The sequence below is a fragment of the Eptatretus burgeri genome, chromosome 15 (assembly GCF_056783735.1).
Source record: "Eptatretus burgeri isolate ZD-2024b chromosome 15, Ebu_testis_v1, whole genome shotgun sequence".
Taxonomy (NCBI): Eukaryota; Metazoa; Chordata; class Myxini; order Myxiniformes; family Myxinidae; genus Eptatretus; species Eptatretus burgeri.
The window spans coordinates 51,063,061-51,086,608 of record NC_140975.1 but is presented as its reverse complement, the minus strand read 5'-3'; the positions used below and the strand labels follow the sequence as shown (position 1 = coordinate 51,086,608).

The 23,548-nt window shown below is 42.0% G+C and overlaps 2 protein-coding genes across 5 annotated transcripts in view; one reads left to right on the top strand and one right to left on the bottom strand.

The window, feature by feature from the left end:
• The window catches only part of LOC147012149 (potassium channel, subfamily K, member 16-like), a 30,989-nt gene extending 12,076 nt beyond the window's left edge, over positions 1–18,913 (top strand). Inside the window, exons 3-5 of the mRNA XM_085855871.1 lie at positions 2,432–2,598; positions 14,304–14,472; positions 18,048–18,913. Of these exons, the coding sequence (XP_085711997.1) occupies positions 2,432–2,598; positions 14,304–14,472; positions 18,048–18,289 (578 nt within the window). The 3' untranslated portion in view covers positions 18,290–18,913. The remainder of the gene's footprint in view (positions 1–2,431; positions 2,599–14,303; positions 14,473–18,047) is intronic.
• A 41-nt stretch (positions 18,914–18,954) lies between these two features.
• Positions 18,955–23,548, bottom strand: part of LOC147012148 (WD repeat-containing protein 26-like) — a 70,844-nt gene continuing 66,250 nt past the window's right edge. Inside the window, exons 13-14 of one of the 4 annotated variants that reach the window (XR_015051478.1) lie at positions 20,767–22,763; positions 18,955–20,263 (exon numbers count right to left, since the gene is read on the bottom strand). Coding sequence is in view for 2 of the 4 variants with exons in the window: in XM_085855870.1 (XP_085711996.1) it covers positions 22,378–22,763 (386 nt within the window). In the remaining 2 variants the exon portion in view is untranslated. Of the gene's footprint in view, positions 22,764–23,548 lie in introns of all 4 variants that reach the window. The other 3 variants (XM_085855869.1, XM_085855870.1, XR_015051479.1) reach the window with 3 other exon arrangements.

Genomic DNA, 23,548 nt, shown 5'->3' with positions numbered 1-23,548 from the left:
ATATATATATATATATATATATATATATATATATATATATATATATATACATATATACAGGGTGTACCAAAAGTCTGGATTCAGTCCATAGGATTCAGTCTGGTCCATAGGCATTTTTCCTAATATACAATTTGATTTTTTTTTTCTTTTAGATCCAAAACGGCTTCAAAACTAACAATAGAAAATCGAATTGAACTTATTCTCATGTACGCAAAACAGGATTCTTCACATCGAGGAGTTGTTGCCGAATTCAATAGAAAGCATCCTGATAAGCATCCAATAACACACGCCACTGTTAAAGTGTTTAAACGTTTTAAGTTCAGAAATGTTCAACGTTCTTGTATTGAGCATATAAACAAGTGTCGCGAAGTCCAAGGCCGTCAATTTGAGCATTTACTGCAATAAAACTTTAAAATAAATTTTTGCCTATGGATCCAGACTTTTAGGCCACCCTGTATATATGATTTTTTTGTTGTTGTTGTTGTTAAAGGGTGAAAAACAGGGATGTGGTTAATACACCGGAAAATACGGCAAACAAAAATTACAACCTGAAATTAAATTTCTCTTTTTCATTAAAAGATTTAGGATCGTAGACGAGCATCCTTCCAGTGTCCATACTCGTTGTCCATGTCCATAACGGACGCCATCAATCTGCCATACTGTTCATCTCCAGTAAGTCATCCCAATTCTCATGTCTCGTGCTTCACCCTTCACAACAGTCACAATGTCAGTCTGACATCTGCCATCTTGACTAATCTAGCACTGAGCCATCTCGCGTCAGAAGCACGAAACTTCGCACCCAGTGGCGAGAAGAACTGATGTGTGTACTGTGCCATGTTTGCCTGAGAAGTGTGCACTGTGCCTTAGTAAAAGAACAGGAGGCATTACTTTTCAACACATCCTTTCAGAAAGGGCAATCAGAGTTTGCAGATCCTGAACAAGACGTGATTGGTGTGGTTCTGTGCGGTGTTGATGTGCTGGTATGTTTGTGTGGTGTTTATAAATCATGTATTGATGACATGTTCATACTGCGGACAAACAGACCTTTTCGGTTTCATTGTGGAGCTTCACGCTGCATTTGTATGTATTTTGTAGACGTAGTCACATTCTAATTGTACATTCCGTATTTTTGGGCGTATAAGTCGATACCTTTTTTCCCCAGAATTCCAGGCATCCAATGACACTCAGAATCGACTCATCTATGGTTTAAGAGATTGAATTGCATCAATGGAAAATTAAATGCAAGGTATGATATTTTCTGAAATAAATTGTTGAATTACCTCCACAACCGAAATTCGATGGAGTTTATGTTTTCACCCCTGTTTGTGTGTCTTTTTGTCTGTATGCTTGTGATCAGGATATCTCGATACGTTGTGGATGGATTCGGACAAAACTTGATGGACAGGTTAGGTGTGTGATCCGGATCCAGATCCAGATCCGGATCCGGATTTGAGAATTTCTCAATTTCTTAAGTGATTCTTCACCTTTGAGAGATCAGGCCAAAAACGATACTTATTCTTATTTGAGGGCCACCGTTATCCCACCTTTATTGTGGGGTCGGCTGGGGGAATCTTCATGAACCGGCTGGCCAGGCCTGACGTTCGACCAGTTATGGCAGGAATTTGGAATTTGTTCAGGTTGCCGGCGATAGCTCACCTACTCTGCGAAGGACACCATGGGATCTTTAATGTCCACCAACTAATGCTAAAAGATGGGACACCCGCTTGACGTCCATACGAGGGACGGCACACACATTGGTGAATCACCCTGCGTCGTCGTTATGGCTGTTCATGGTGAAGGTAAGTGAGCTTGAGTTGTGGTCCGATGGTTTGGTGATTTTTTATAAAGGAATCTTGATGGTGTGTGAAATGTTGCAACGTTGGGGTTCGAGTCTGGTGAAGTCTGAGGTGGAACGTCCGCTGGAAAATGGCCTGCAGTTTGAATGGGAAATGGCACGCCTATGCAAATGACCTGTCCCTGTTACTATGGTCATTGGTGTGCAATGTGCCTGCATGCAGAAAGGAGAAGTTTGTGTGTGCAGCAAAGCAAAATAATGTAAAGAATGAAATATGGGTAAAGAATAGAAAGAAAAACACGACCTAAAAGTTCTTACAACACGTATTGTCCCATCAACCCACTACACATAAGGGAAGGGATATCTAAAACGAATACTAATGAAATAACTATTTGGGACCGCCATATGTTGTGTGACATTGCCTTGGGGGGGGGCTGGAATCGGAGGGGGGTGCCGATTCCGCATAACCACAACAATATAAACACCTCCAAATATTATACCAATATATATTTTTTTTAACTGGACTTTCCTTTGGCTTACTACGCAACGGTTACAAACCCCAGAATGTAAATGTCCACCCTTAGTTCAAGTGTGCACGGAACTACTCATACATGATGATTGCGTCATGTTCTTCAGGATACGGAAACATTGCACCCGTCACAATTGCTGGCAAGTTAGCATGCTACGTGTACGCATCCGTGGGCATCCCACTGAACGCGGTGATCGTCAGGTACATGTACAACTTCATGCTCAGATTCAAACCATTGTGCCGTACATGGTTGGAAAGAAAAGGTTTTTCGAAGGTGAGTTGAAATTGCCTTTTGTTTGTGTGTACATAGTCGAGGTTCATGGAAGAGCTGGCACACTGAATGGATCAAGAAGTAACAGGACAAAATGGACAGTAGGGGAGGGGGTTGTGGGGGAAATACCAATGGCAGAATTGAAGGCCAAGATGGAGGGAGACTTGGACATACAAGAACGGCATTCGTCGAGCACATAGTCTCACTCTGCGCATTCATTCTGAACAAAAATGTCATCGTTAACTGAACACGCTACTGTTATGGCTCACCGTTATCAGGGCCGGATTTAAACATGTGGCGGCCCCTGGGCAGCCTTCAGTAGTGGAGGCCCACCCTACCTTAGAATACTAAAAAGGTGACAAGACATATTTACAGTCATCCATAAAGTATATTTTTCAAGAACAAAGAATCTGAACTTCTATATAAAATAGAGAATGAGATAAGATGAATATCTTACATCTGTTCCACTAACTACCAACTACCATTCAGGCACTCACTCACAAATACATTATTCCTTACAAATTTTTTTTTCATGAAATATGTGGAGGCCCCCTGGTTGTGGAGGCCCTTGGGAAACTGCCCGGCTTGCCCATGTCTAAATCTGGCCCTGCCTGTTATAATGTCCAACATGTACCCGCATCATCCATGCACCATATTATGCTGCATCGTTTCTTGGCGTGGCATGGATTATGAACGTCATAAGTTTAATTCTTCACTCACATCGAGTCATAGATCAGATACGTGAAGTTTCAGATATTTCGGATAAGGATTTAAATTCAACCAATTATGGCTGGAATACCACTTCCCCGATGATGTCATCGTTATCATCTTTTACACCCAATGGGGAGTTCATGATATACTGTATGCAAAGTTGAAATTTTTTTCTTTGAGCAGTTTCAGAGAAAATTATGTCCAAATTTTTCCTTTAATCTCAAATACCTGTCATACCATATGAACTATGACGTCAGAGTAAGCAATAAAATATTGTCCATGCAAAGTCCCTTCGAAGTTTAAGGTTTTGCATCGATGGGACAAGCGGTTGCAGACAGAAACCAGTTTTAAAGTGAAAATATATAGACGAGGACACAGACACACAGATGGAGAGACAGATGGGGACATTGCAATAGTCTCCCATCCCTCATCCCTCATGGGGCAAAACTAACAATGGGTGTGGGGACAAATGGGGGGGGAGCAGGAGAGGATGCATGGACTGGGCATGATGCATACAAAAGGAAACTCTCAAGAAGCAAAACTAGAAATTTGGGAGGGGGGGGGTTAACGAAGATAGAAAAGATCAAGGTTTTGGATTGGGGGGTGAACGAGGGTAGAAAAGATCATGGTTTTCGATTGGGAGGTTAACTAGGGCAGAAAAGATCAAGGATTTGGATTGTGATGTTAACTAGGGTAGAAAAGATCAAGGTTTTGGATTGGGATGTTAACTAGGGTAGAAAAGATCATGGTTTTGGATTGGGATGTTAACGAGGGTAGAAAAGATCAAGGATTTGGATTGTGATGTTAACTAGGGTAGAAAAGATCAAGGATTTGGATTGTGATGTTAACTCGGGTAGAAAAGATCATGGTTTTGGATTGGGATGTTAACGAGGGTAGAAAAGATCAAGGATTTGGATTGGGATGTTAACTAGGGTAGAAAAGATCAAGGATTTGGATTGTGATGTTAACTCGGGTAGAAAAGATCAAGGATTTGGATTGTGATGTTAACTCGGGTAGAAAAGATCAAGGATTTGGATTGGGATGTTAACGAGGGTAGAAAAGATCAAGGATTTGGATTGTGATGTTAACTAGGGTAGAAAAGATCAAGGATTTGGATTGGGATGTTAACGAGGGTAGAAAAGATCAAGGATTTGGATTGTGATGTTAACTAGGGTAGAAAAGATCAAGGATTTGGATTGTGATGTTAACTCGGGTAGAAAAGATCATGGTTTTGGATTGGGATGTTAACGAGGGTAGAAAAGATCAAGGATTTGGATTGTGATGTTAACTAGGGTAGAAAAGATCAAGGATTTGGATTGTGATGTTAACTCGGGTAGAAAAGATCATGGTTTTGGATTGGGATGTTAACGAGGGTAGAAAAGATCAAGGATTTGGATTGTGATGTTAACTAGGGTAGAAAAGATCAAGGATTTGGATTGGGATGTTAACTCGGGTAGAAAAGATCAAGGATTTGGATTGTGATGTTAACTAGGGTAGAAAAGATCAAGGATTTGGATTGTGATGTTAACTCGGGTAGAAAAGATCATGGTTTTGGATTGGGATGTTAACGAGGGTAGAAAAGATCAAGGATTTGGATTGTGATGTTAACTCGGGTAGAAAAGATCATGGTTTTGGATTGGGATGTTAACGAGGGTAGAAAAGATCAAGGATTTGGATTGGGATGTTAACTAGGGTAGAAAAGATCAAGGATTTGGATTGTGATGTTAACTCGGGTAGAAAAGATCAAGGATTTGGATTGTGATGTTAACTCGGGTAGAAAAGATCAAGGATTTGGATTGTGATGTTAACTAGGGTAGAAAAGATCAAGGATTTGGATTGTGATGTTAACTCGGGTAGAAAAGATCATGGTTTTGGATTGGGATGTTAACGAGGGTAGAAAAGATCAAGGATTTGGATTGTGATGTTAACTCGGGTAGAAAAGATCATGGTTTTGGATTGGGATGTTAACGAGGGTAGAAAAGATCAAGGATTTGGATTGGGATGTTAACTAGGGTAGAAAAGATCAAGGATTTGGATTGTGATGTTAACTCGGGTAGAAAAGATCAAGGATTTGGATTGTGATGTTAACTCGGGTAGAAAAGATCAAGGATTTGGATTGGGATGTTAACGAGGGTAGAAAAGATCAAGGATTTGGATTGTGATGTTAACTAGGGTAGAAAAGATCAAGGATTTGGATTGGGATGTTAACGAGGGTAGAAAAGATCAAGGATTTGGATTGTGATGTTAACTAGGGTAGAAAAGATCAAGGATTTGGATTGTGATGTTAACTCGGGTAGAAAAGATCATGGTTTTGGATTGGGATGTTAACGAGGGTAGAAAAGATCAAGGATTTGGATTGTGATGTTAACTAGGGTAGAAAAGATCAAGGTTTTGGATTGGGATGTTAACTAGGGTAGAAAAGATCAAGGTTTTGGATTGGGATGTTAACTAGGGTAGAAAAGATCAAGGTTTTGGATTGGGATGTTAATGAGGGTAGAAAAGATCAAGGATTTGGATTGTGATGTTAACGAGGGTAGAAAAGATCAAGGATTTGGATTGTGATGTTAACTCGGGTAGAAAAGATCAAGGATTTGGATTTTGGGTAGAAAAGATCATGGTTTTGGATTGGGATGTTAACGAGGGTAGAAAAGATCAAGGATTTGGATTGTGATGTTAACTCGGGTAGAAAAGATCAAGGATTTGGATTGTGATGTTAACTCGGGTAGAAAAGATCATGGTTTTGGATTGGGGATGATCTGATATGGTGGTGAACAGCTGTCTTGACCTGGAGGGAAGAATGAGATTGAAGAACAGCCTTCTTGAAAAGGGAAAAAATAATGAAGAATCGGACAATCACATCATCACCACTAATATTATATTAAAACATCATTCACTCCTGGGCAGACTATTCCTCGGTTCAAGAGAAATATCTCTGTTTCAATCACATTCCGAGTTTGTGCGCGTTATTCTTACGTCCCACCGTATCCCGGAAATATATTTGCTCGATCGATTCCATTTCACTATCAAAAATATTTTTCACATCTTCACGAAATCTTCTTTTCCCCATTCGGTAAACAGCAATGATCATTTTATTTTTTTCAATGTCCTTTCTCATAACTAAAACCGATATCTCTGGAACCTTTCGAAAGGTCTAATTGCTCGATCCTGAACCCTCTTTTATTTGGCTCTACCCTTTCTATCAGAAGGATGACCAAAACCAAACACAATATGACAGATATTGTCAAATGTTCATCACCGTTGTTTTACTGTATTCCCATTAACCTACACTTGCCAAATATGAAATTCCACCTTCAAACAAGTCCACACATCAACTTAGTCACAACTGACTGTGGGCTTGGGATCCTGAGTTCAAATCCCTCACCCATTGAATTAATACCAGGTGGGGTTGACTCTGCCTGTCATCCTTCTGAGGTCGGCAAAATGAGTGCCAGCTTGCTGGTATCCTGTGTCAGACTGGCGACCCGTCCAGGATTGCGCCCTATAGACAAGGAGACTGCTTAGGCAGCACCAACGCTCTGCACAGAGTATCGTCCTCATGGATGGATGGATGGATGGATGGAATGGACAGACAATTAACAACAATTCAATGCATGATTTCCAAAAACAGAGCAGTCATCTTTCAAGATACAGCTCCAAGGGTAGTGAATGGCAATTATCATCGATGCATGTGTTCCCTGACATCTCTCAGCATCTTTTTTCACAGAATTTTGTGTAAGACCCCCACTGACAGCAACGAGCAGGATCCCTGGAAGAGCTTGCCCCCTTTGGGGGATCAAAAACATCAATCGAGCCAACTATGGTGCCCTTTCTTTTCTTATCGGTCCACCGTTTGGGGTGAGAAAAGTGCATTGGTGTCTTCCCCTTATGTCCAGTACAAAGTGGAAAATCATTAAAAGAAGCATAAACTCACCGTTCAACTCGGTCTCCGGATATGCCTATGGGGACTACAGACTGTACGATGAGCCGCAGACACATCCTGCCGGTCTGTATCTATGTGGCAAATCATTCCTTGTCCCACGTCAGTCGCCTTTAAGCAAGAAACCCCACTAACTCGAGCTGGTCCGTTTGCTATTCCTATCTGAACACACAGCTTGTGATGCTGAGATTCCAAGTTTAAATCCTGTGTACGTACTGACTTCGTTTCAACGTTCAAATAAATTGCTTGCCTCATCGTTTCCTCATTTTTCTGTAATTTAAGTGAAGTACTTTAAAGTTTTGTAATAACCGGGCGTAGTGGCGTGCGCCTGTAATCCGGCTACTCGGAGGCTTGGGTTGGAGGATCGCTTGAGGACGGGAGCCCTGCACTGGGCCGTGCTATGAGAGGGTGTAGGGCAGTCCGGAATCATGGTGAAACCCAATCCTTATCCCTGTGTCGTAAGAGGCGACCAGGGTTGCGTCAGGAAGGGCATCTGGCGTAAAACCTGTGCCAAGTCAGTATGCGGATCATAACGGATGATCCGCTGTGGCGACCCCTAACGGGAGCAGCCGAAAGACGAACAACATAACAACGCATTAAAGTTTTCTAATGTTGCCTTGCACCTTGCACTGACTGTATGTACAAGCTACAACATGAACCGAAGATTAATGGAAAAGAAAATGCTTTTGAGGTTCAACTGGGAACAGGCAGCACTGCTGGAGGATGAACCGCGTAGGACATTATCTGCTGAAGCACCTTCTATGTTTGTGGTGGTCCTCTTCTTGGCATCTGCTGAAGTCATACAATCAATAGACGGTGCTTCCAACACCACATCCATGACGCAGCTATCCAATAAAGGACAGTCCTGCTGGCTCCTACATTGGCAGAAGTTCAATTCCAGGTGACGGTCCAGCCTCATGATTGTTCTACATTTGATTGATGTAGTCCGCCTTTTGGAATTTTGTGCATCGCATCAAGCCCTTGGTCCCATCACATCTGACCAGGCAATATGGCTGCAGTTGCTCTCAAGCTTGGCGATTTATTTATTTTTTCTCCTGCTGGGTACATAGCTCCAAGCAGCTCCTCTGGTTGCCTTGGCATCGTGCGTAACAATGTTTTGAGGCCTCCACCGTCTGGACCTTCACAGTAGTTGTGCAAATGTTGAGACATTCTCCAATAAAGTCAACTTCATGGAATGCACAAAAAATATACAAGATAGTCAGAGTAATTCTACAATTTGTGAAGGTCAGTGTCGGTGTTCATCGGTGGACAGTTCAAACATCAGCTTTTATCAACTAGAGATTGACGAAGCCATGCCATCCACCATGGGAAGCGTTTCAAGCGTTAGCCCTTCATCGCAGCAAAAAATATACAAGAAAGTCAACTTGATGACGAGCAACACACAAGAAAATTGGATGATTCGATTTCGCATTTTGTGTGCAAATCATGAGGTTGACGTAATTGATGGATGAACACTTTATGACAGTTTGTGTTTTCAGGAAATGGGAAAATAATTTGCTTGCGTGATTATGGTCCTGCCATGCGTGGTGGCATATGGCCCTGCTGGGTACAAGTAGGAACTGGTCACGTGGTATTTTAGTCCTGGGAGACACGACTGGATTATCACAACTCGTACTACTACGACAGATGGTATGACTGCTTGTACTTCTATAGCTTTATACTGGTGGAGCACTGTTTAAATAATGGATGAAATCAGCATGATGCTGAATGAGGTATCTTAACCACCGTGGAGGTAGGGAGAACCTGACGTTTTTGACTTTAACCCGTTAACACTTGACATATCAGCTCCTCCTTCCTTCCCACGGTGGTTGGCATTCCTCAATTGACGTCGTGTTCATTTCATCCATCGTTCAACCTGTCCACTGACACAAAGATGCCAGTCTTCACCAGCAAGACTAGATCATTCTGCTTTCTGAACCCCCAAAAAAAAAATAAAAGAAGAGGATCACTGCTCACTTCCACTCATTCATTCCTCTTCTTTCCCACCTGTGGAACCAACTTCCACATTCTCTTCAATATCATTCTTCCCTCCAGGTCTTCAAAACAGCTGTTCACCACCATCTTAGTTCACCCCCAATCCAAAACCATGATATTTTCGACCCTTGTTAACCCCCACCACAATCCATCCTCCTTCCAAATTTGCAGTTTTTACTTCCTGGGAGTTTCCTTCTGTATCCCTCTTGTCCACCCCATGCATCCTTCCCTGCCCCCATTCCTCCCCACATGCACGGTTTGTCCAAGTCTCCCTCTATTTTACCCTTCAACTCCGCTGTTGGTATTTCCTCCCCTCTCAATGCTGTTCTGTTGCATCTCGATCCGTTCAGTGTTCCAGCTCTTCCATGAGCCTAGACTCTGTATCATCACATGACTTTACTGCCCTGTAGTCCACCATCTTTCTTTGAGATGAAGCAAAAGTTTCCATCGAGACCAAGCAAGATCAAATCCTACTGCCCAGGTCATGAATCTATAAATATGCTTTTTCAATGTGGGAAAGTACTTTCACAAAACAGTTGGAACACCTTGATACTGCGAACCTCAAAATCATTGCACTAGACGAGGGATCCCAATAATTCATACAGAACCTGCCTGCTTCTGTGATCTTCTTTCTGGTGTTCAGGCCAAAGGCAGGGTCAGAGCTTCGAAAACATCCCTGTCATAGGGCGGAGGAGCTACTTGTGATCCAACGGCCATCCATATCTGGTGTCCAACTGTGTCTACGGATATCCTTCTGTAGTGGGTAACCTTCCGTAGGAGGTTGGTGGCAGGATTTGCAATCCGGTCACAGTAAAAACATTTCACTTCGCAAAACACACCAAAAACGCAACCCCCCACACCCCCCCCCCTGAAAACCCACTCTGTGAGAGCATCTCCTGTGCAGCTGCCCTTCACAGGACAGCTCACCGGATGATGGGATTGGAGCAAAATCTTCAGGACCTCCACTCTTTGGTGATAGGAGGAAAAGCACGGGGTAACCTTCCCGGGTTGGATTGCAGGTGTGCGTGTCAGGGTGGTGCTGAGGTGTCGTCCACCAGAGGGTTGTCTCCTTGGGTTAACCTTTGAGCACTCCTTTGGATGGGTACCTGGAATGTCCTATCCCTAAGAGAGGATGATCACTCATCTTTGCTATCATCTGAGCTCCAGCGCTTTAACATCAGTATTGCAGCACTCTCTGAGGTTCAGAGACCAGAAAGTGGTGAGATCATGGTGGGTGGTTACACCTACTACTGGTCTGGTCGTTCTGATGGTTACCATGCTCAAGGAGTTGCTGTAGCTGTGTCCAATAAGCTGACTACCATGATAATTGTGGTAACACCAAACAACGAGTGTATTATGACACTGATTTGTCACTACTTGGTTGTCATTTCCCTGGTCTTTGTATTTGCTTCAAATGAGGTGAGACATCTCACCGTGAAGGATGCATTCTATTCCACGCTCGTGTCTGTGGTTGATCAGTGCCTCAGGAGAGATACTCTCCTCGTCTTGGGGAATTTCAATGCATCGATTGGCGCTGATAAAGATGGTTATGAGACATGTGTTTGTCCCCATGGGTCTGGAACTGTGAACCAGAATAGCACGAAGTTCCTTGACTTTAGAAGAAGTCATGGACTTAGGGTGGCTGGTTCATGGTTTCAGCACCCACAGGCTCATCGGTGGACTTGGTATTCCAATGCTGGCGGTGTGGCACAGGAGGTTAACCATGTGCTCGTCACTGGTCGCTGGAGGATGGTTCAGAAATACAGGATCTACCGGAGTGCCGAGTTCCTCAATATTGGCCACAGGCTTGTTGTAGCATCTCTGAAGTTGCAGTTTAAATCCGGGAGGATGGTACCATCTCGGCTGGATGTTGACAAGCTCAAGGATGAGAGGAGTTTGCAAATAGGTTGAGTCGGGATTTGGGGGGTCTGGGTGTGTTGGGGAATCCTGAAGAGTTGTGGGGTGCCTTCACAACTGCCATCCTTGATATTGCCAGCGGATGTCTTGGAACTCACTGTCAGAAGAGGGACTTTGTATTCCAATGGACATTGGATACCATTGACCAGAGTTGCAAAGCCAGGCTTAATGGCAGAGCTGAGCTGTTCAGGGAGCTGAGGCGTAAAACTGTACATACGCTGAGCACCATCGACTGGAGCAGTTGATCTTTACCCAAAGAGGTCAACAATTGACCATGTCCTTGCTCTTCGTGTCCTCACCGAATGCAGACGAGAGTTTCGGCAGGGGCTGTTCACAGCCAATGTTGAGTTCTGCAAAGCATTCAATTCAATGAATCGGGATGCCCTCTGGAGGATTCTCGGTCTTCTTGGAGTGCCATCAAAACTGACCAATCTGCTTTCTTAACTTTTCTCTGGCACTGAGAGTGCTGTGAGGTGTGGTGGTTCCATCTCCGACTTATTACCACTGAAGGTGGAAGGAGATGATGTTTTCACCCCTTTCTGTCCATGTTTGTGAACAAAATATCTCAAAAACTTGTGGACAGATTTAGACGAAAATTGGTGGATGAGTTTGGTACGTGACAAGAACAAGCTGATTAAAATTTAGTTCAGGTCCGAATCCAGATCCGGCCATTCAGTGCGATACAAGACGTAAACTAATCAGCCTGGATAAGGTATGTGCTCTACTGAGTGCCCTTCTAGTTTTCAGTTGTTGCTGGAGTTTCTCAGGGGTGTGTACTGGTCCCCACACTTTTCAACGCTTGTCTGAACTTGATTCTGGGGAGGATGTCAGAGAGATCAAGTTTCACTGCATCGTTTGGGAATGTCAAGATCTCTGACCTTGATTTCACATAACAGATGATGCAGTCATCTTTGCGGAGATGCTGGATATCCTTATGGGGGCCCTAAAGGCATTGAATGAGGAGTCGGAGTCGCTGGGATTAAAGGTTTCGTGGGTTAAAACTAACATCCAACCTTTCAATGACATCGTGGATGCTGCTATCTTGTCTGCACCTGCTTGTGGTGAGGATGTTGAGGTCATGGAGAGATTCACTTGCCTTGGGATTCAGAGGTTAATAGACGTTTGGGTCGGGCCTGGGAAGTTATGGGTTCACTGGATCATGGGGTGTGGCGCTGCTGGGACCCGTGCGGGAGGACGAAAGTCCGAGTCTTCAGGTCCTTGGTGCTTCCAGTCTTGCTCTACAGCTGTGAGACTTGGACTCTGACCAAGGATCTCTTCGGAGAATCCTTGGCTATCGCTGGTCAGACTTTGTGTCCAACGAGTGCTTTCTGAGCAAGATTCAAATGAGATTTGTTACCTGCATAGTCTGTGAGCGTCAGCTGCGGCTGTGTGGACATGTGGCCCGACTTCCTGATGCTAATCCTGTTCACCAGATTCTCTGTGAGGGAGCCTTGTGAGTGGAGAAGGCCAACCACGTGCCTTGTGGTTGCAGCAGGTTGATCGGCATTTCAATGAGATGGGGATGGGCCAGGCATCTGCCTGGGGGGTGGCCAGATAGAGTTCCCTGGAGGATGCAGCCACACACTGCTCCAGCACATGCTCCCATCCATAACCTGGCTGGTGCTTCTTCCTGCCTGTAAAATGACCAGAATTTTATGGTGTACGAGGTAATCACGTGATACAGCACACATTTAGCCTTGAAACTGTGAAGAAAAAATATCCACCAATGCTCCGATCACATGTCGTATGTATAAACATATGTCTGTCCTTTGACCTCATAAACCATTGAGCCTTCATATTGACATTTAACAATCCTGACATTTGTGTGGAAGGACACCTGGCAGTACCTATATTTGCTTTGCTGGTCTAATCATGGAGAAAATTGGAGTTTGGCATGTGAGAACACACAGCGGCCTATTATTCTTGAAAGGAACCATGAGGTCTTTGACATCTACAAGCTTTCAGGCTTGTCACCACTTAAACATCACTTCCACAGGGACAAAACCTTCTGAAACAACAAACTGCACACAAAGCAACAGAACGACAATTTTTGTCAAATCCTATTATTCTAGGAATCAAACCCAGCCTCAACTTATCGATGAGTAGGTGAATATGCTACCACTGAGATACCCTGTAAAAATATGTTTCCGACTCATAATTAAGCCTCCCCCGATAGAATAGGGGGAGGTTTATACCTGTTGAAGTACCAAATGTAGAAACAAATGTGACCAATTTTTAATTGTACCCCAGAGTTTCTTAAACCCCAAGGAGTACTAAATCACCATTTAGTTTACTTCGAGTTAAAGTTTACATTTAGTTTACTTACTTCGAGTTTAGTTTACCATACCCCTCCGAGTTAAAGGTCAAGGTCAAATGGCAGTCTGAAACAAAAATGTTTGTTGTCATCACTCAATTTTGCCAATATTAGAGACCGCTTGGCCTTCCAAGATGTTCTTGCATCATAATAATGTACCTGCACTGACGTTGTACACCTGGTATTTGATTGATGGCCTTGGCCTACTTTTTTTGGATTATGACATAATTGACATTAAACGCCTTTTTGATTATAACTTGAATAACTTTCCTCCGATTTTCATGATGTTGAGTTTTATGGATAGGTTGTAGATGGGGACACATTTTCTTTAATTACACTCTATCCCGAAATGTTGAAGGTCAAGGTCATATGGCAGTCTGAAAAGAATTTGACCATCACTGGATCGCAGGCACCCGGGGTTACCCTTAGTGATCACTTTGTGATTGCAGATTTCTAGTTTTGGTCGAAGTTTCCACAAAAAACGATTTTAAAATATAATATTCAAATCCATGTTCTCTAAAATTACAAGGAACCACCAACCCTTAACTCTTCATAACAATTCCCTTCCACCCTTCCATTCATTTTACTTCTCAAAATTGCTTTTTTTCTTCCAGTTGCATCCAATTCAAACAGGTGGGTTTGATCACCCAGTGTATGATGGTGATTCCTCAACCACAAGGTGTAGAGAAATCCACACTGCCTTTTTAACAGGATTATGAAGCCCCCACAAAAAAAAAGATCCTGAAGAGTTAATAGACCACGTTTAAAGTTCATTAATCCTTTAAGTATTTTATTTAATGCTTTTCTATTTGTAACCCCCCCCCCCCATTGCAGAGCAACACACATTGGATCATTGCTGTAGCATTCCTCCTTTGGGGACATTTGATATTCCTTGCATTACCAGCAGTCATCATCCAGAAAATGGAGAAGTGGAACTATTCTGACAGCTGGTATTTCTCCTTTATCACATTCAGCACCATCGGTCTTGGAGATTTTGTGGCAGGTGAGTTTGCTCATTTTATTTCTTGGAGTGCCAAAACAGCTGAATAGAACTGAAGAAGATAGATTTCAACAAACTGAAAATAATTTGGGTGAATAGGATTCTGAATAGTGTTTATACACTTGCTGTAACAAATGTCTGACCTTGTACAACGTTTCCAAACCCTCCAGAAACAAAGCGTATAGCCTTTGGTTCTGAAGGGTTTTTCTGCAAGTTTTCTATCCATGATGTACTATTTTTTTTTTTGGTGCCATACTATGTATGGTTTGTAGTGTACTTCAGTATGAGAAAAAGTTTTTAAAAATGAACAATTGAAGCATTCTTTAACTCGAGGAAGTGACAGGATGGCTCAGAAGTCATGCATTTGCCCTTGAGCTGTCCAGTCTATGTTGATCCCACAATTACTTTAAACTGTTAACCTGAACCTTCACAGTCAGGATCTTGCATCAGTGAGCTCACCATCCTTCAGATGGATGTTAATCTTGGTGTCAAATCGGCCATCTAACCCAAAACCCAAAAGACCCCCATTTTCAACCAATTCACTTTGTAAGATCCCACGGTGCCTTTTGAATTCAATGTGTGTGCTGTCCTTGAGATTAAACATGCGTCCCGTCTGCCGGCATTAGTTGATGGATGTTAAAGATCTCACAGTATCCTTTGCAGAGAGTAGGTGAGCTACCACCGGCACCTGAAAAAATGAATCCACAGCACATTGTTTTTTGATATTTACTGCATTATCTCCAGATCTATTAAAATAAATAACTAAATTAAAAAAAAAACTATTTATTCATCCCCATACACTTCCTTTTTGAGGGTGACCATTTTTTGGTTATTTACTATATTCTTTATAGATCCAACTCCCCAAAAAATACAAAAAAAACAACTGATTCATTCATCCCCATGCACTTCCTTTTTGAGGGTGGCCATTTTTTTGTTATTTACTATATTCTTTACAGATCCAACACCCCCCTCTTGCCCCCACCCCCCAAAAAAATACAAACCCCCCCCCAAAAAAACGGATTCATTCATCCCCATGTGCTTCCCCTTTTTGACGGCGGCCTCCTTGTTTTGTTTTTTTTTGATATTTACTATATTCTCTCCAGATCTAAAAAAACAAACAAAAAAAAACTGATAAATTCATTCCCATGTGCTTCCCCTTTTTGACGGCAGCCTCCTTTTTTACATTTGTTTTTTGATATTTACTATATTCTCTCCAGATCTAAAAAAAAACAAAAAAACAACTAATTCATTCATCCCCATGCGCTTCCCCTTTTTGACGGCAGCCTCCTTGTTTTAATTTTTTTTTTTTGACATTTACTATATTCTCTCCAGATCTAAAAAAAACAAACAAACAAAAAAACGACTCATTCATCCTCATGCACTTCCTTTTTTTTTTTGATATTCTCTTTTTTTCATATCTGGAGAGAATAAACTGATTAATTAATCCCCATGTGCTTCCTTTTTGATGGTGGCCTCCTATTTTTTTTCATATCTACTATATTCTCTCCAGATCTAAAAAATAAAAATAAAAAAAAAACGATTCATTCATCCCCATGCACTTCCTTTTTGACGACGGCCTCCTGTTTTGAGATATCTACAATATTCTCTCCAGATCTTAAAAAAAAAACAACAAAAAACGAACTGATTCATTCATCCTCATGTGCTTCATTTTTGGAGGCCTACCTTGGTGGGTTGTTTTTTCCTCTCTCTCAAATCTACGAAAAAATTTGCACGTTATTTATTCTCTTATTTTTGTCATGGGAGTCTGGAACCCAGACCAATAATTAGTTTACGGTTCCTACAGGCCTAGTGCTCACACAAATGAAATCTATCTTGTATGCAAGTATGCTCGCTCACACTGCACCGCCCACTCAGCAAATGTGATTTTCGAGATATGTACATGTACATGTACATATGTAATGTGTACAGTTAAGTTAGCTAGCTAGCTCTCGTGATAGCATGCGCGTTATCGATCTCAACAATGAACTTTCTCGATAGCTTCAGGTCAACGAGTGACGAATTACAGTAGACCTCAGTCTTAAAATGGTCTTCATTTGTGTATGCATCTGGAAGGCTGGCAAAAAGTTTTTGAAGCCATGGTGCACTCATACGGTGTCAACGGAACCCAGAGTCTGGTGGATATTTTCAACGAATTTGCAAATAGGGAGTGAGAGCAGGGATCATCCATCAACAACATCAACCAGACAGCTCAAATCAGTAGTGCAAGTCCGCATATATTTAGTACTGGTTTAGTACCAACAAGCACACAGTAGAGCAAACAGTGCCACTGCTACAGTAGATGTTGACCTATCCGGTATATGATTGTCACTTTAATGGTACGTATATGGAATATGTGTTGGTGGTAGTGCTAGTCTTTGTGGAAAATCTGGAAAATATTCAATAGCAAGGTGCCACCTTCTGTTTTTTTTGAAAAGCCTGGATGAGGAAATAATAATTTATTTTACTGGGCCTTATCACTCTCGCACACCTGAGGGACGTAGTGGGGGGGGGGGGGGAAGAGGCTTCACTCCTCTGGCATTCATTGGGTAGAGGACGGACCCTCCAGAATGGCCGCTCCTGAGATGCGTTGAGCAAAGTGATGCGCCATTGGCCCGTGCTACTTGGCAACCACAGTGCTGATTGGTTCAGCATTGGCATCATCAATTGGCTCATTTGGCCGAGACCATCTCTACCAGTGAGTGCAGCAAGCCGGATGACGATGCCTTATGGGTGTGAGTCCTTAAAGGCAGGGGCTCTGCCCATTCATTGAGGTATGCCATACTCCAGTGGACCAGAGCCCCTCTGTTTGTGGACTTGTCTCCTCCTTCATCATGTAAGAAAACCTTCTATGTTCATTCTGGCAATTAACTGATTTAGTTAATTGAAAACCGTTGAAGGGAAAACAATGAGAGCAATCCCTTTATCAAGCTAATTGTGTGTGTTCAGACGCACGTGAGAACAGATGTGCATCACACTACATCTCGGGTGGCCCGTCGTCCAAATTAAGCCTTAAGCTGGCTATCCGCAAGATATGAACACCTGACCCTTGCATATACGTTCATCTTTTATTGATTTCAGTTTTGAGTGGGGGTGGGGAGGGGCATACACGTGAAGCTACAATCACAAGCATTACAAAAGCTGCCACAGGCCATCAGGGATAAACACCAAAGAATGTTGATCATATGTGTGTTACTCCTTTGCAACAATGTACCTGTTCATTAGGTCTGTGTTATGTAGATAGCTATCTTTGACTATGGCTTAGAGCAGCTGGATCACCTGCCCTGCCCCCACCCTCAACTCCTTTACAACCCACTTCTGGCCCCCAGTGGTGCTGCCAATTTGCCCAAGACGTGGTTTAAGGGTAAATGAGAAAATTTCTACTTTACTAGCAAAGGACAACCATATAAACAATAAATGGAGCAAGTCAATAAAAGACAAGCAACACTATTGAAAAGTATAATTAAATTGGCATGTTTTGGACTATATCATTCCTCTAACTTTTTGAATGCCCATTGTAAGAAGATACATGGCATTTTCTAATTTATTATACCAACCACTGTTTGAATTTCCTTCCGCAGGTAAAGATAACTATGTTGTCTACCAGCTAGCCATTGGATTCTGCATTCCTATGGGAATGGCGTGGCTCGCAGGAACTTATGAACTATTCAAAGAATGTCTGATTGAAGAGGGTGGCAGTGCCGAGATCTCACTGGTGGATGGCAGCCCACATCCAAACTCCGTGGCTGTTGCTAGTAGGCAAAAGGAGCACAACGAACGCATGGTCCCTGTCTACTGTGTGCACTACAACAAATACACTTAAAACTACAACGGCACTTAGTAGGGCAAATACCTATGCCAGGCTGAACAGTTTATGTTTTGTATCCCACTGATAGGTTGGATCTGCATTTGGACCTGAACCAAAATCGAATCGGCTTGTTCTCGTCAGCTAACCCACTCATCCACCAAGCTGTGTCATAAATTAACTCGTACACAACTTTTTAAAATATTATGCTGTATATCCTTTTTGGCCCCATCTCTCTATGGTGATGAATCACTTGAAAAATTACAAAAAATTCGGATCCATATCTTCACCAAAATCTAATCAATTCATCCTTGTCCCACACCCAACCTCTCCACCAAGTTTCATCCAAACCTATCCATAACCTTTTGAGATATCCTGTACAGCAGACAGACAGACAAGGATGAAAACATGACCTTCGTCCGTCCACCTTGGGTGGCAGAATAATGTACTTATTTGTGTGGAAAAAACAAAATCACTAATTTCATATATAACCTTTTCATCATGAACAAATAATTTTTCATTCAGAAATTTTGGAACATGGGTTGCTTAAAAAAACTTGTCTATATTTTGAAACTTATTTTCAGTGCAAACACAATGTTCTGAAAACTTAGATGTTGAATATTAAACCAAAAAAAAATAAAATAAATCTCAGACAGACATGTCTGTGATTAAAGTGAGACGCATCACTGTTGTACTGTATTTTATTGCTATACTTGTACAGCGGAGGTTCGCAACGGGGATTTAAGCTTATCATAACCTTTTTTTTTTTCTTCATCATTTCACTTTTACAGGCTGGAATTACTACAAACCGCAAATTGCATATTGTCCTGAGGTGAAAAAGTACTCAGATATTTGTAAGGAATAAAAACAAAGAAACAAAATAAAATTGTACGTTTTTCACCTCCGATAAATCAGATGTAGGATTACACTTCAAAAATAATGAAATGATCCTCCAGAATTTTTTTTTAAACCTTTCAGTTCCTCGCAGAAAGGTTCACAACTACTATTCTGTGAAAAAGTTTATAGAATAATGAAAAAGAGCGCCACATTAAACCCCGCTGAAAGTATCACTTCCAATGTACAGGACAAGAAACAACCATTCAATTTACAGCTAAGTTCACATGACACTTAAAAACAAGCAGTATTTCTAAGGTTTAACATGGCATAGAAATCACTACGAGATGAGCCAGCACTGGTGAGAGGATGAGAGAGAGAGGAGAGTGGGGGAGGGAGAGAGAAGGAGAGAGAGAGAGAGAGAGAGGAGAGTGGGGGAGGGAGAGAGAAGGAGAGAGAGAGAGAGAGGAGAGTGGGGGAGGGAGAGAGAAGGAGAGAGAGAAGAGGAGAGGAGAGGAGAGGGATAGAGAGATAGAGAGATAGAGAGATAGAGAGATAGAGAGATAGAGAGATAGAGAGATAGAGAGATAGAGAGATAGAGAGAGAGAGAGAAAAGCAGGAAAACAAAACTAACAACTCAAGAAATAAAAAATGAAAAGGCAGGCAGGCAGGTAGAACTAGTTTGTTTTGAGAATACTTTTAAAGAGCATCATCCAGAGTGTGGAACAAAATGCTGTTCATCGGTTCTTCCGAATCGAACGCCTCGACAGACAAAACCCTCTCATCATATCCGAGGATCACCCAAAGCAAGATGTTTGGCACAAAGGTCGAATTATTTTCCAAACAATTCAACAACGTTCAAAGTCAGTGTGTGGAAAAGGTACAAAAATACACTGCATAAAATAATTTTCAGTTGGCTCTGTTTTTTTATTTATTATTATTATTGTCATGACTAGCTTGAGCTCGCTTTGCCGTCGACGTAGAAAGTTCGTCTTCAAGAGGCGCCGCAGTGCAAAATTCAAACTGCAGTCATTTTTGTTGGCAACGAGTCACGCGCGTCAAAAATTCTCAAATACAGCAATTCCTCGCAATCAGTGTTTCCCCCAACCCCCCCACCCTCCCCGAGATGGCATCAACTTGCTATTGTGGAGATTTCATCTAAAAAGAAAAAAAAAATGCACATAGTGTCGGAGATACTTTCTCACTGAATAATGACAAAATAATTAATAATAACTGGCATCTTGTTTCAGACACAAAGGATTTGTTATAACAATTATATGATCATAGAGAAGCGTATCCCTCATCAGGGCATTAAGTAGCAAGTCTCAAAAGTTTTATCAACTGCACCAATATCAATATTTTCAAGAGCACAAATTATATGAAAGAGGATCCTGTGCTATATGACAATTTCTTTCTGAAAGCATGATTACAACAATAACAATGCCTGCCATACCATACATTAATCTTCCTTTTGTGTTTGTGTGTGTCGAGCAAAAGCAAAGGGATTGAAAATTGCGTATGTTGTAGGTGAACAAACTGAAGTGATAAATGATAAACGTTTATGAGATTGTGATGCACAGATTATGTATTTCATACACACAGTGATGATCACACAGAATACGCTCGCATTGACAAGATGGTGCAGAGGTTGACACACTTACCTTTGAGCCATCTCAGTTCAATTCCAGACCTGACCGGTGCTTTGCAGGCAAAATGTTGCATCGCAAAATGTGCCGTCCCTCAGACGGACGTTAAGACTGGGGTCCCATCTGTAGCAGTCGCTGGTGGGCGTGAAAGACCTTTTGTGAACAGCAAGTACATTATTTCCGTCATGTTGAACAAGTCAATTCCTGTTTGGCCAGGTGGTTTGGAGAGGACTTGGGTTAAAAACATTTCCTGGCCTCCCCCACAAGAAGGTGAGATTAATATGAGCTGTTAAACAAGTAGTAATAGTAGTCATCGTCGTCATCGGCTCTGGTACCTTCTCAATAATTACCGTGCAACAAGTGTCTGCAAATTTAAAGTGCTGTGGAAGATATCTATAGCAGGCTGTACACAGGACTGTCACATGATGTGAATAAAGCTGGTATCTCACTTTTCATTCTCATCGTCTGGTAGAGATGATCACTGATCCTGTATGACTCTCACCAAGTATAGTGTGGGCTTCACAGCATCTCTTAATGACAGGTACGTGGTGGCCATATGGAAAAGTAGCCATTTCCTTGCAGTAACACGATGACACACCCACATGCAAGGGCCACAGGCAATGGCAGGGTGAGGGAGGGGGGCAAGTGACCCCTAAAATTGTGGGGCAACAAATAATTTTTGTGCCTCAAAAAACAGAAAGGAAAGAGAAGGCATACAGAGAGAAAGAAAGGGTGATAAAAAGGAGATAAAGAAAATGCAACATTCCTAAAGTAGTTGTTAGAGTGGAGAAAGACACTCTTTACCTCTTTATACAAGGTAAAGTATTTCTTTTTGTAAGGAAAAAAAAATGCTCTTTTCATGTTTGCTTGTTTTTACCCCCCTACCCCCTCTGCCACCTCCAGTCTTGAAATGCTTTCAGCATGCTTGACCACAGCATGGATCCTGAATCCATTATGAGTGGGAAATCGGAAAACCTCTGGCCTAAACCTTTTAAATAACATAAGAGCATAAGGACATAACAATATTGCATTCATAAACACAGGGCCAATGATAGCAAATAAGATGTGCTTGCTCGAAGGGGGGGGGGAGAGGGGGAAACTGCACTCGAACTGGGAAACTGCATTCAAACCGGGAAACTGCAGCAATTGATGCAACCATTACAGAAGGGCAAGTAAATTCAACATCCATGGAATATCTTTGCATCAATAGCTCTCTAACAAGAGGTTGATTTAGGGAGCTGCTCCCAACAATTTGCAATTATAACCAATCCAGGAAATGTTAACGTTTAACCTGTACAGATAGAGTAGTCACTTTATAAGGAGCATTCATTATCATGAATGGCACTTTTGGTGGACAACTGCGTGTTAAGAAATAAATTTCCAATTGCGGCAACAAGCATTGCACAAACTCTCTCTTCCATTCATAGCGATATCAGGTAGCCAGTTCATTAATCACTATAATGGCCAAATGGGAACTGCAGGTGGAACCATGAGGTAAATCCCTGCATTCCTCTTCCTCTTCTTGCTGTGTTGCAGCTTGTTCACCCCAATGTGCGTTTCTCCTTTCCCCTCAATCTCACTCTCAACTTCTACCGTGCCGTTGGCGTTTCCCCCTTTCCATTTTGTTCAAGATATTAGATGAGCCTCGACCATGTATACAACAACAGAAAGGGTATCTTTAAAACTATCTTCTATGGGAGGAGGGCGGGTAGAGATTGGTGGGTGGATTTGATAGCAAAGTGTCCTGGTAGAAGTAATGTCACCCTTTCTGCAAGATACTATGAGAGCAAGCATAGAGAATAGCAGCAACAGGAGAACATTACCATTGGACTCATCATCCTCATCTGTCTTCAGTGCCGGTCCCCAGAGGCGCACGGTTCCATCGTCAGAAGCACTTGCTAACATGGAGGGTACAGCTGGATTCCAACTCACACAGTTAACTGTACGTGCGTGGCCGCTCAGCACTGCGACAGGCTTCTCGCTCTTTCGGTGCCACACGTACACTTTACTGTCTGCAAACAAAGTTGCAATTGTTATCATTAGCACAAAACAGCAACATGGCTATAATCGAGCATGTAAAATACAGCAGACACAAAATGATCAGGATAGCAGGCTGAGCTATATTTTTGGTTTTGAGAGGACAATAAGAAGGGAGGAAGGTGGAGGGATGAAGGATTAATCGACGATGATGAAGAGGTTGAAGAAAGTTATAAAAGTGTAGAAATGGTTAATGGGTGCTAAGTATCTTCTTACATAAAATATCGTTCTACCGTCTCTCTTTTAAATGTTATTTTTAGGCCAACTTGTTCAAAGGAAGGGAAAATAAAATCAAATATAGAATAAAATTCCATTCATAATGCCGAAGGTAATCAATGTATTAATGCGCACGCGCACGCACGCACGCACGCACACACTGCCTTCGGAAAGTATTCATGCCCCTCAACTTTTTCACATTTTGTTGTGTTACAGCCTGAATTTAAAATGGATTAAATTAAAAAAAAATTGTCACCGATCTACACAAGAAAACCCATAAGGACAAAGTGAAAACATGTTTTTAGAAATCATTACAAATTGATTAAAAATTAAAACCTGAAATGTCTTGTCAATAAGTATTCAACCCCTTTGCTATGGCACTCCAAATTGAGATCAGGTGCATCCAATTTCCTTTGATCATCCTTGAGATGTCTCTACAACTTGATTGGAGTCCACCTGTGGCCAATTACATTGATTGGACATGATTTATAAAGAAACACCTTTCTAGACAATGTCCCATAGTTGAGAGTGCATGTCAAGAGCA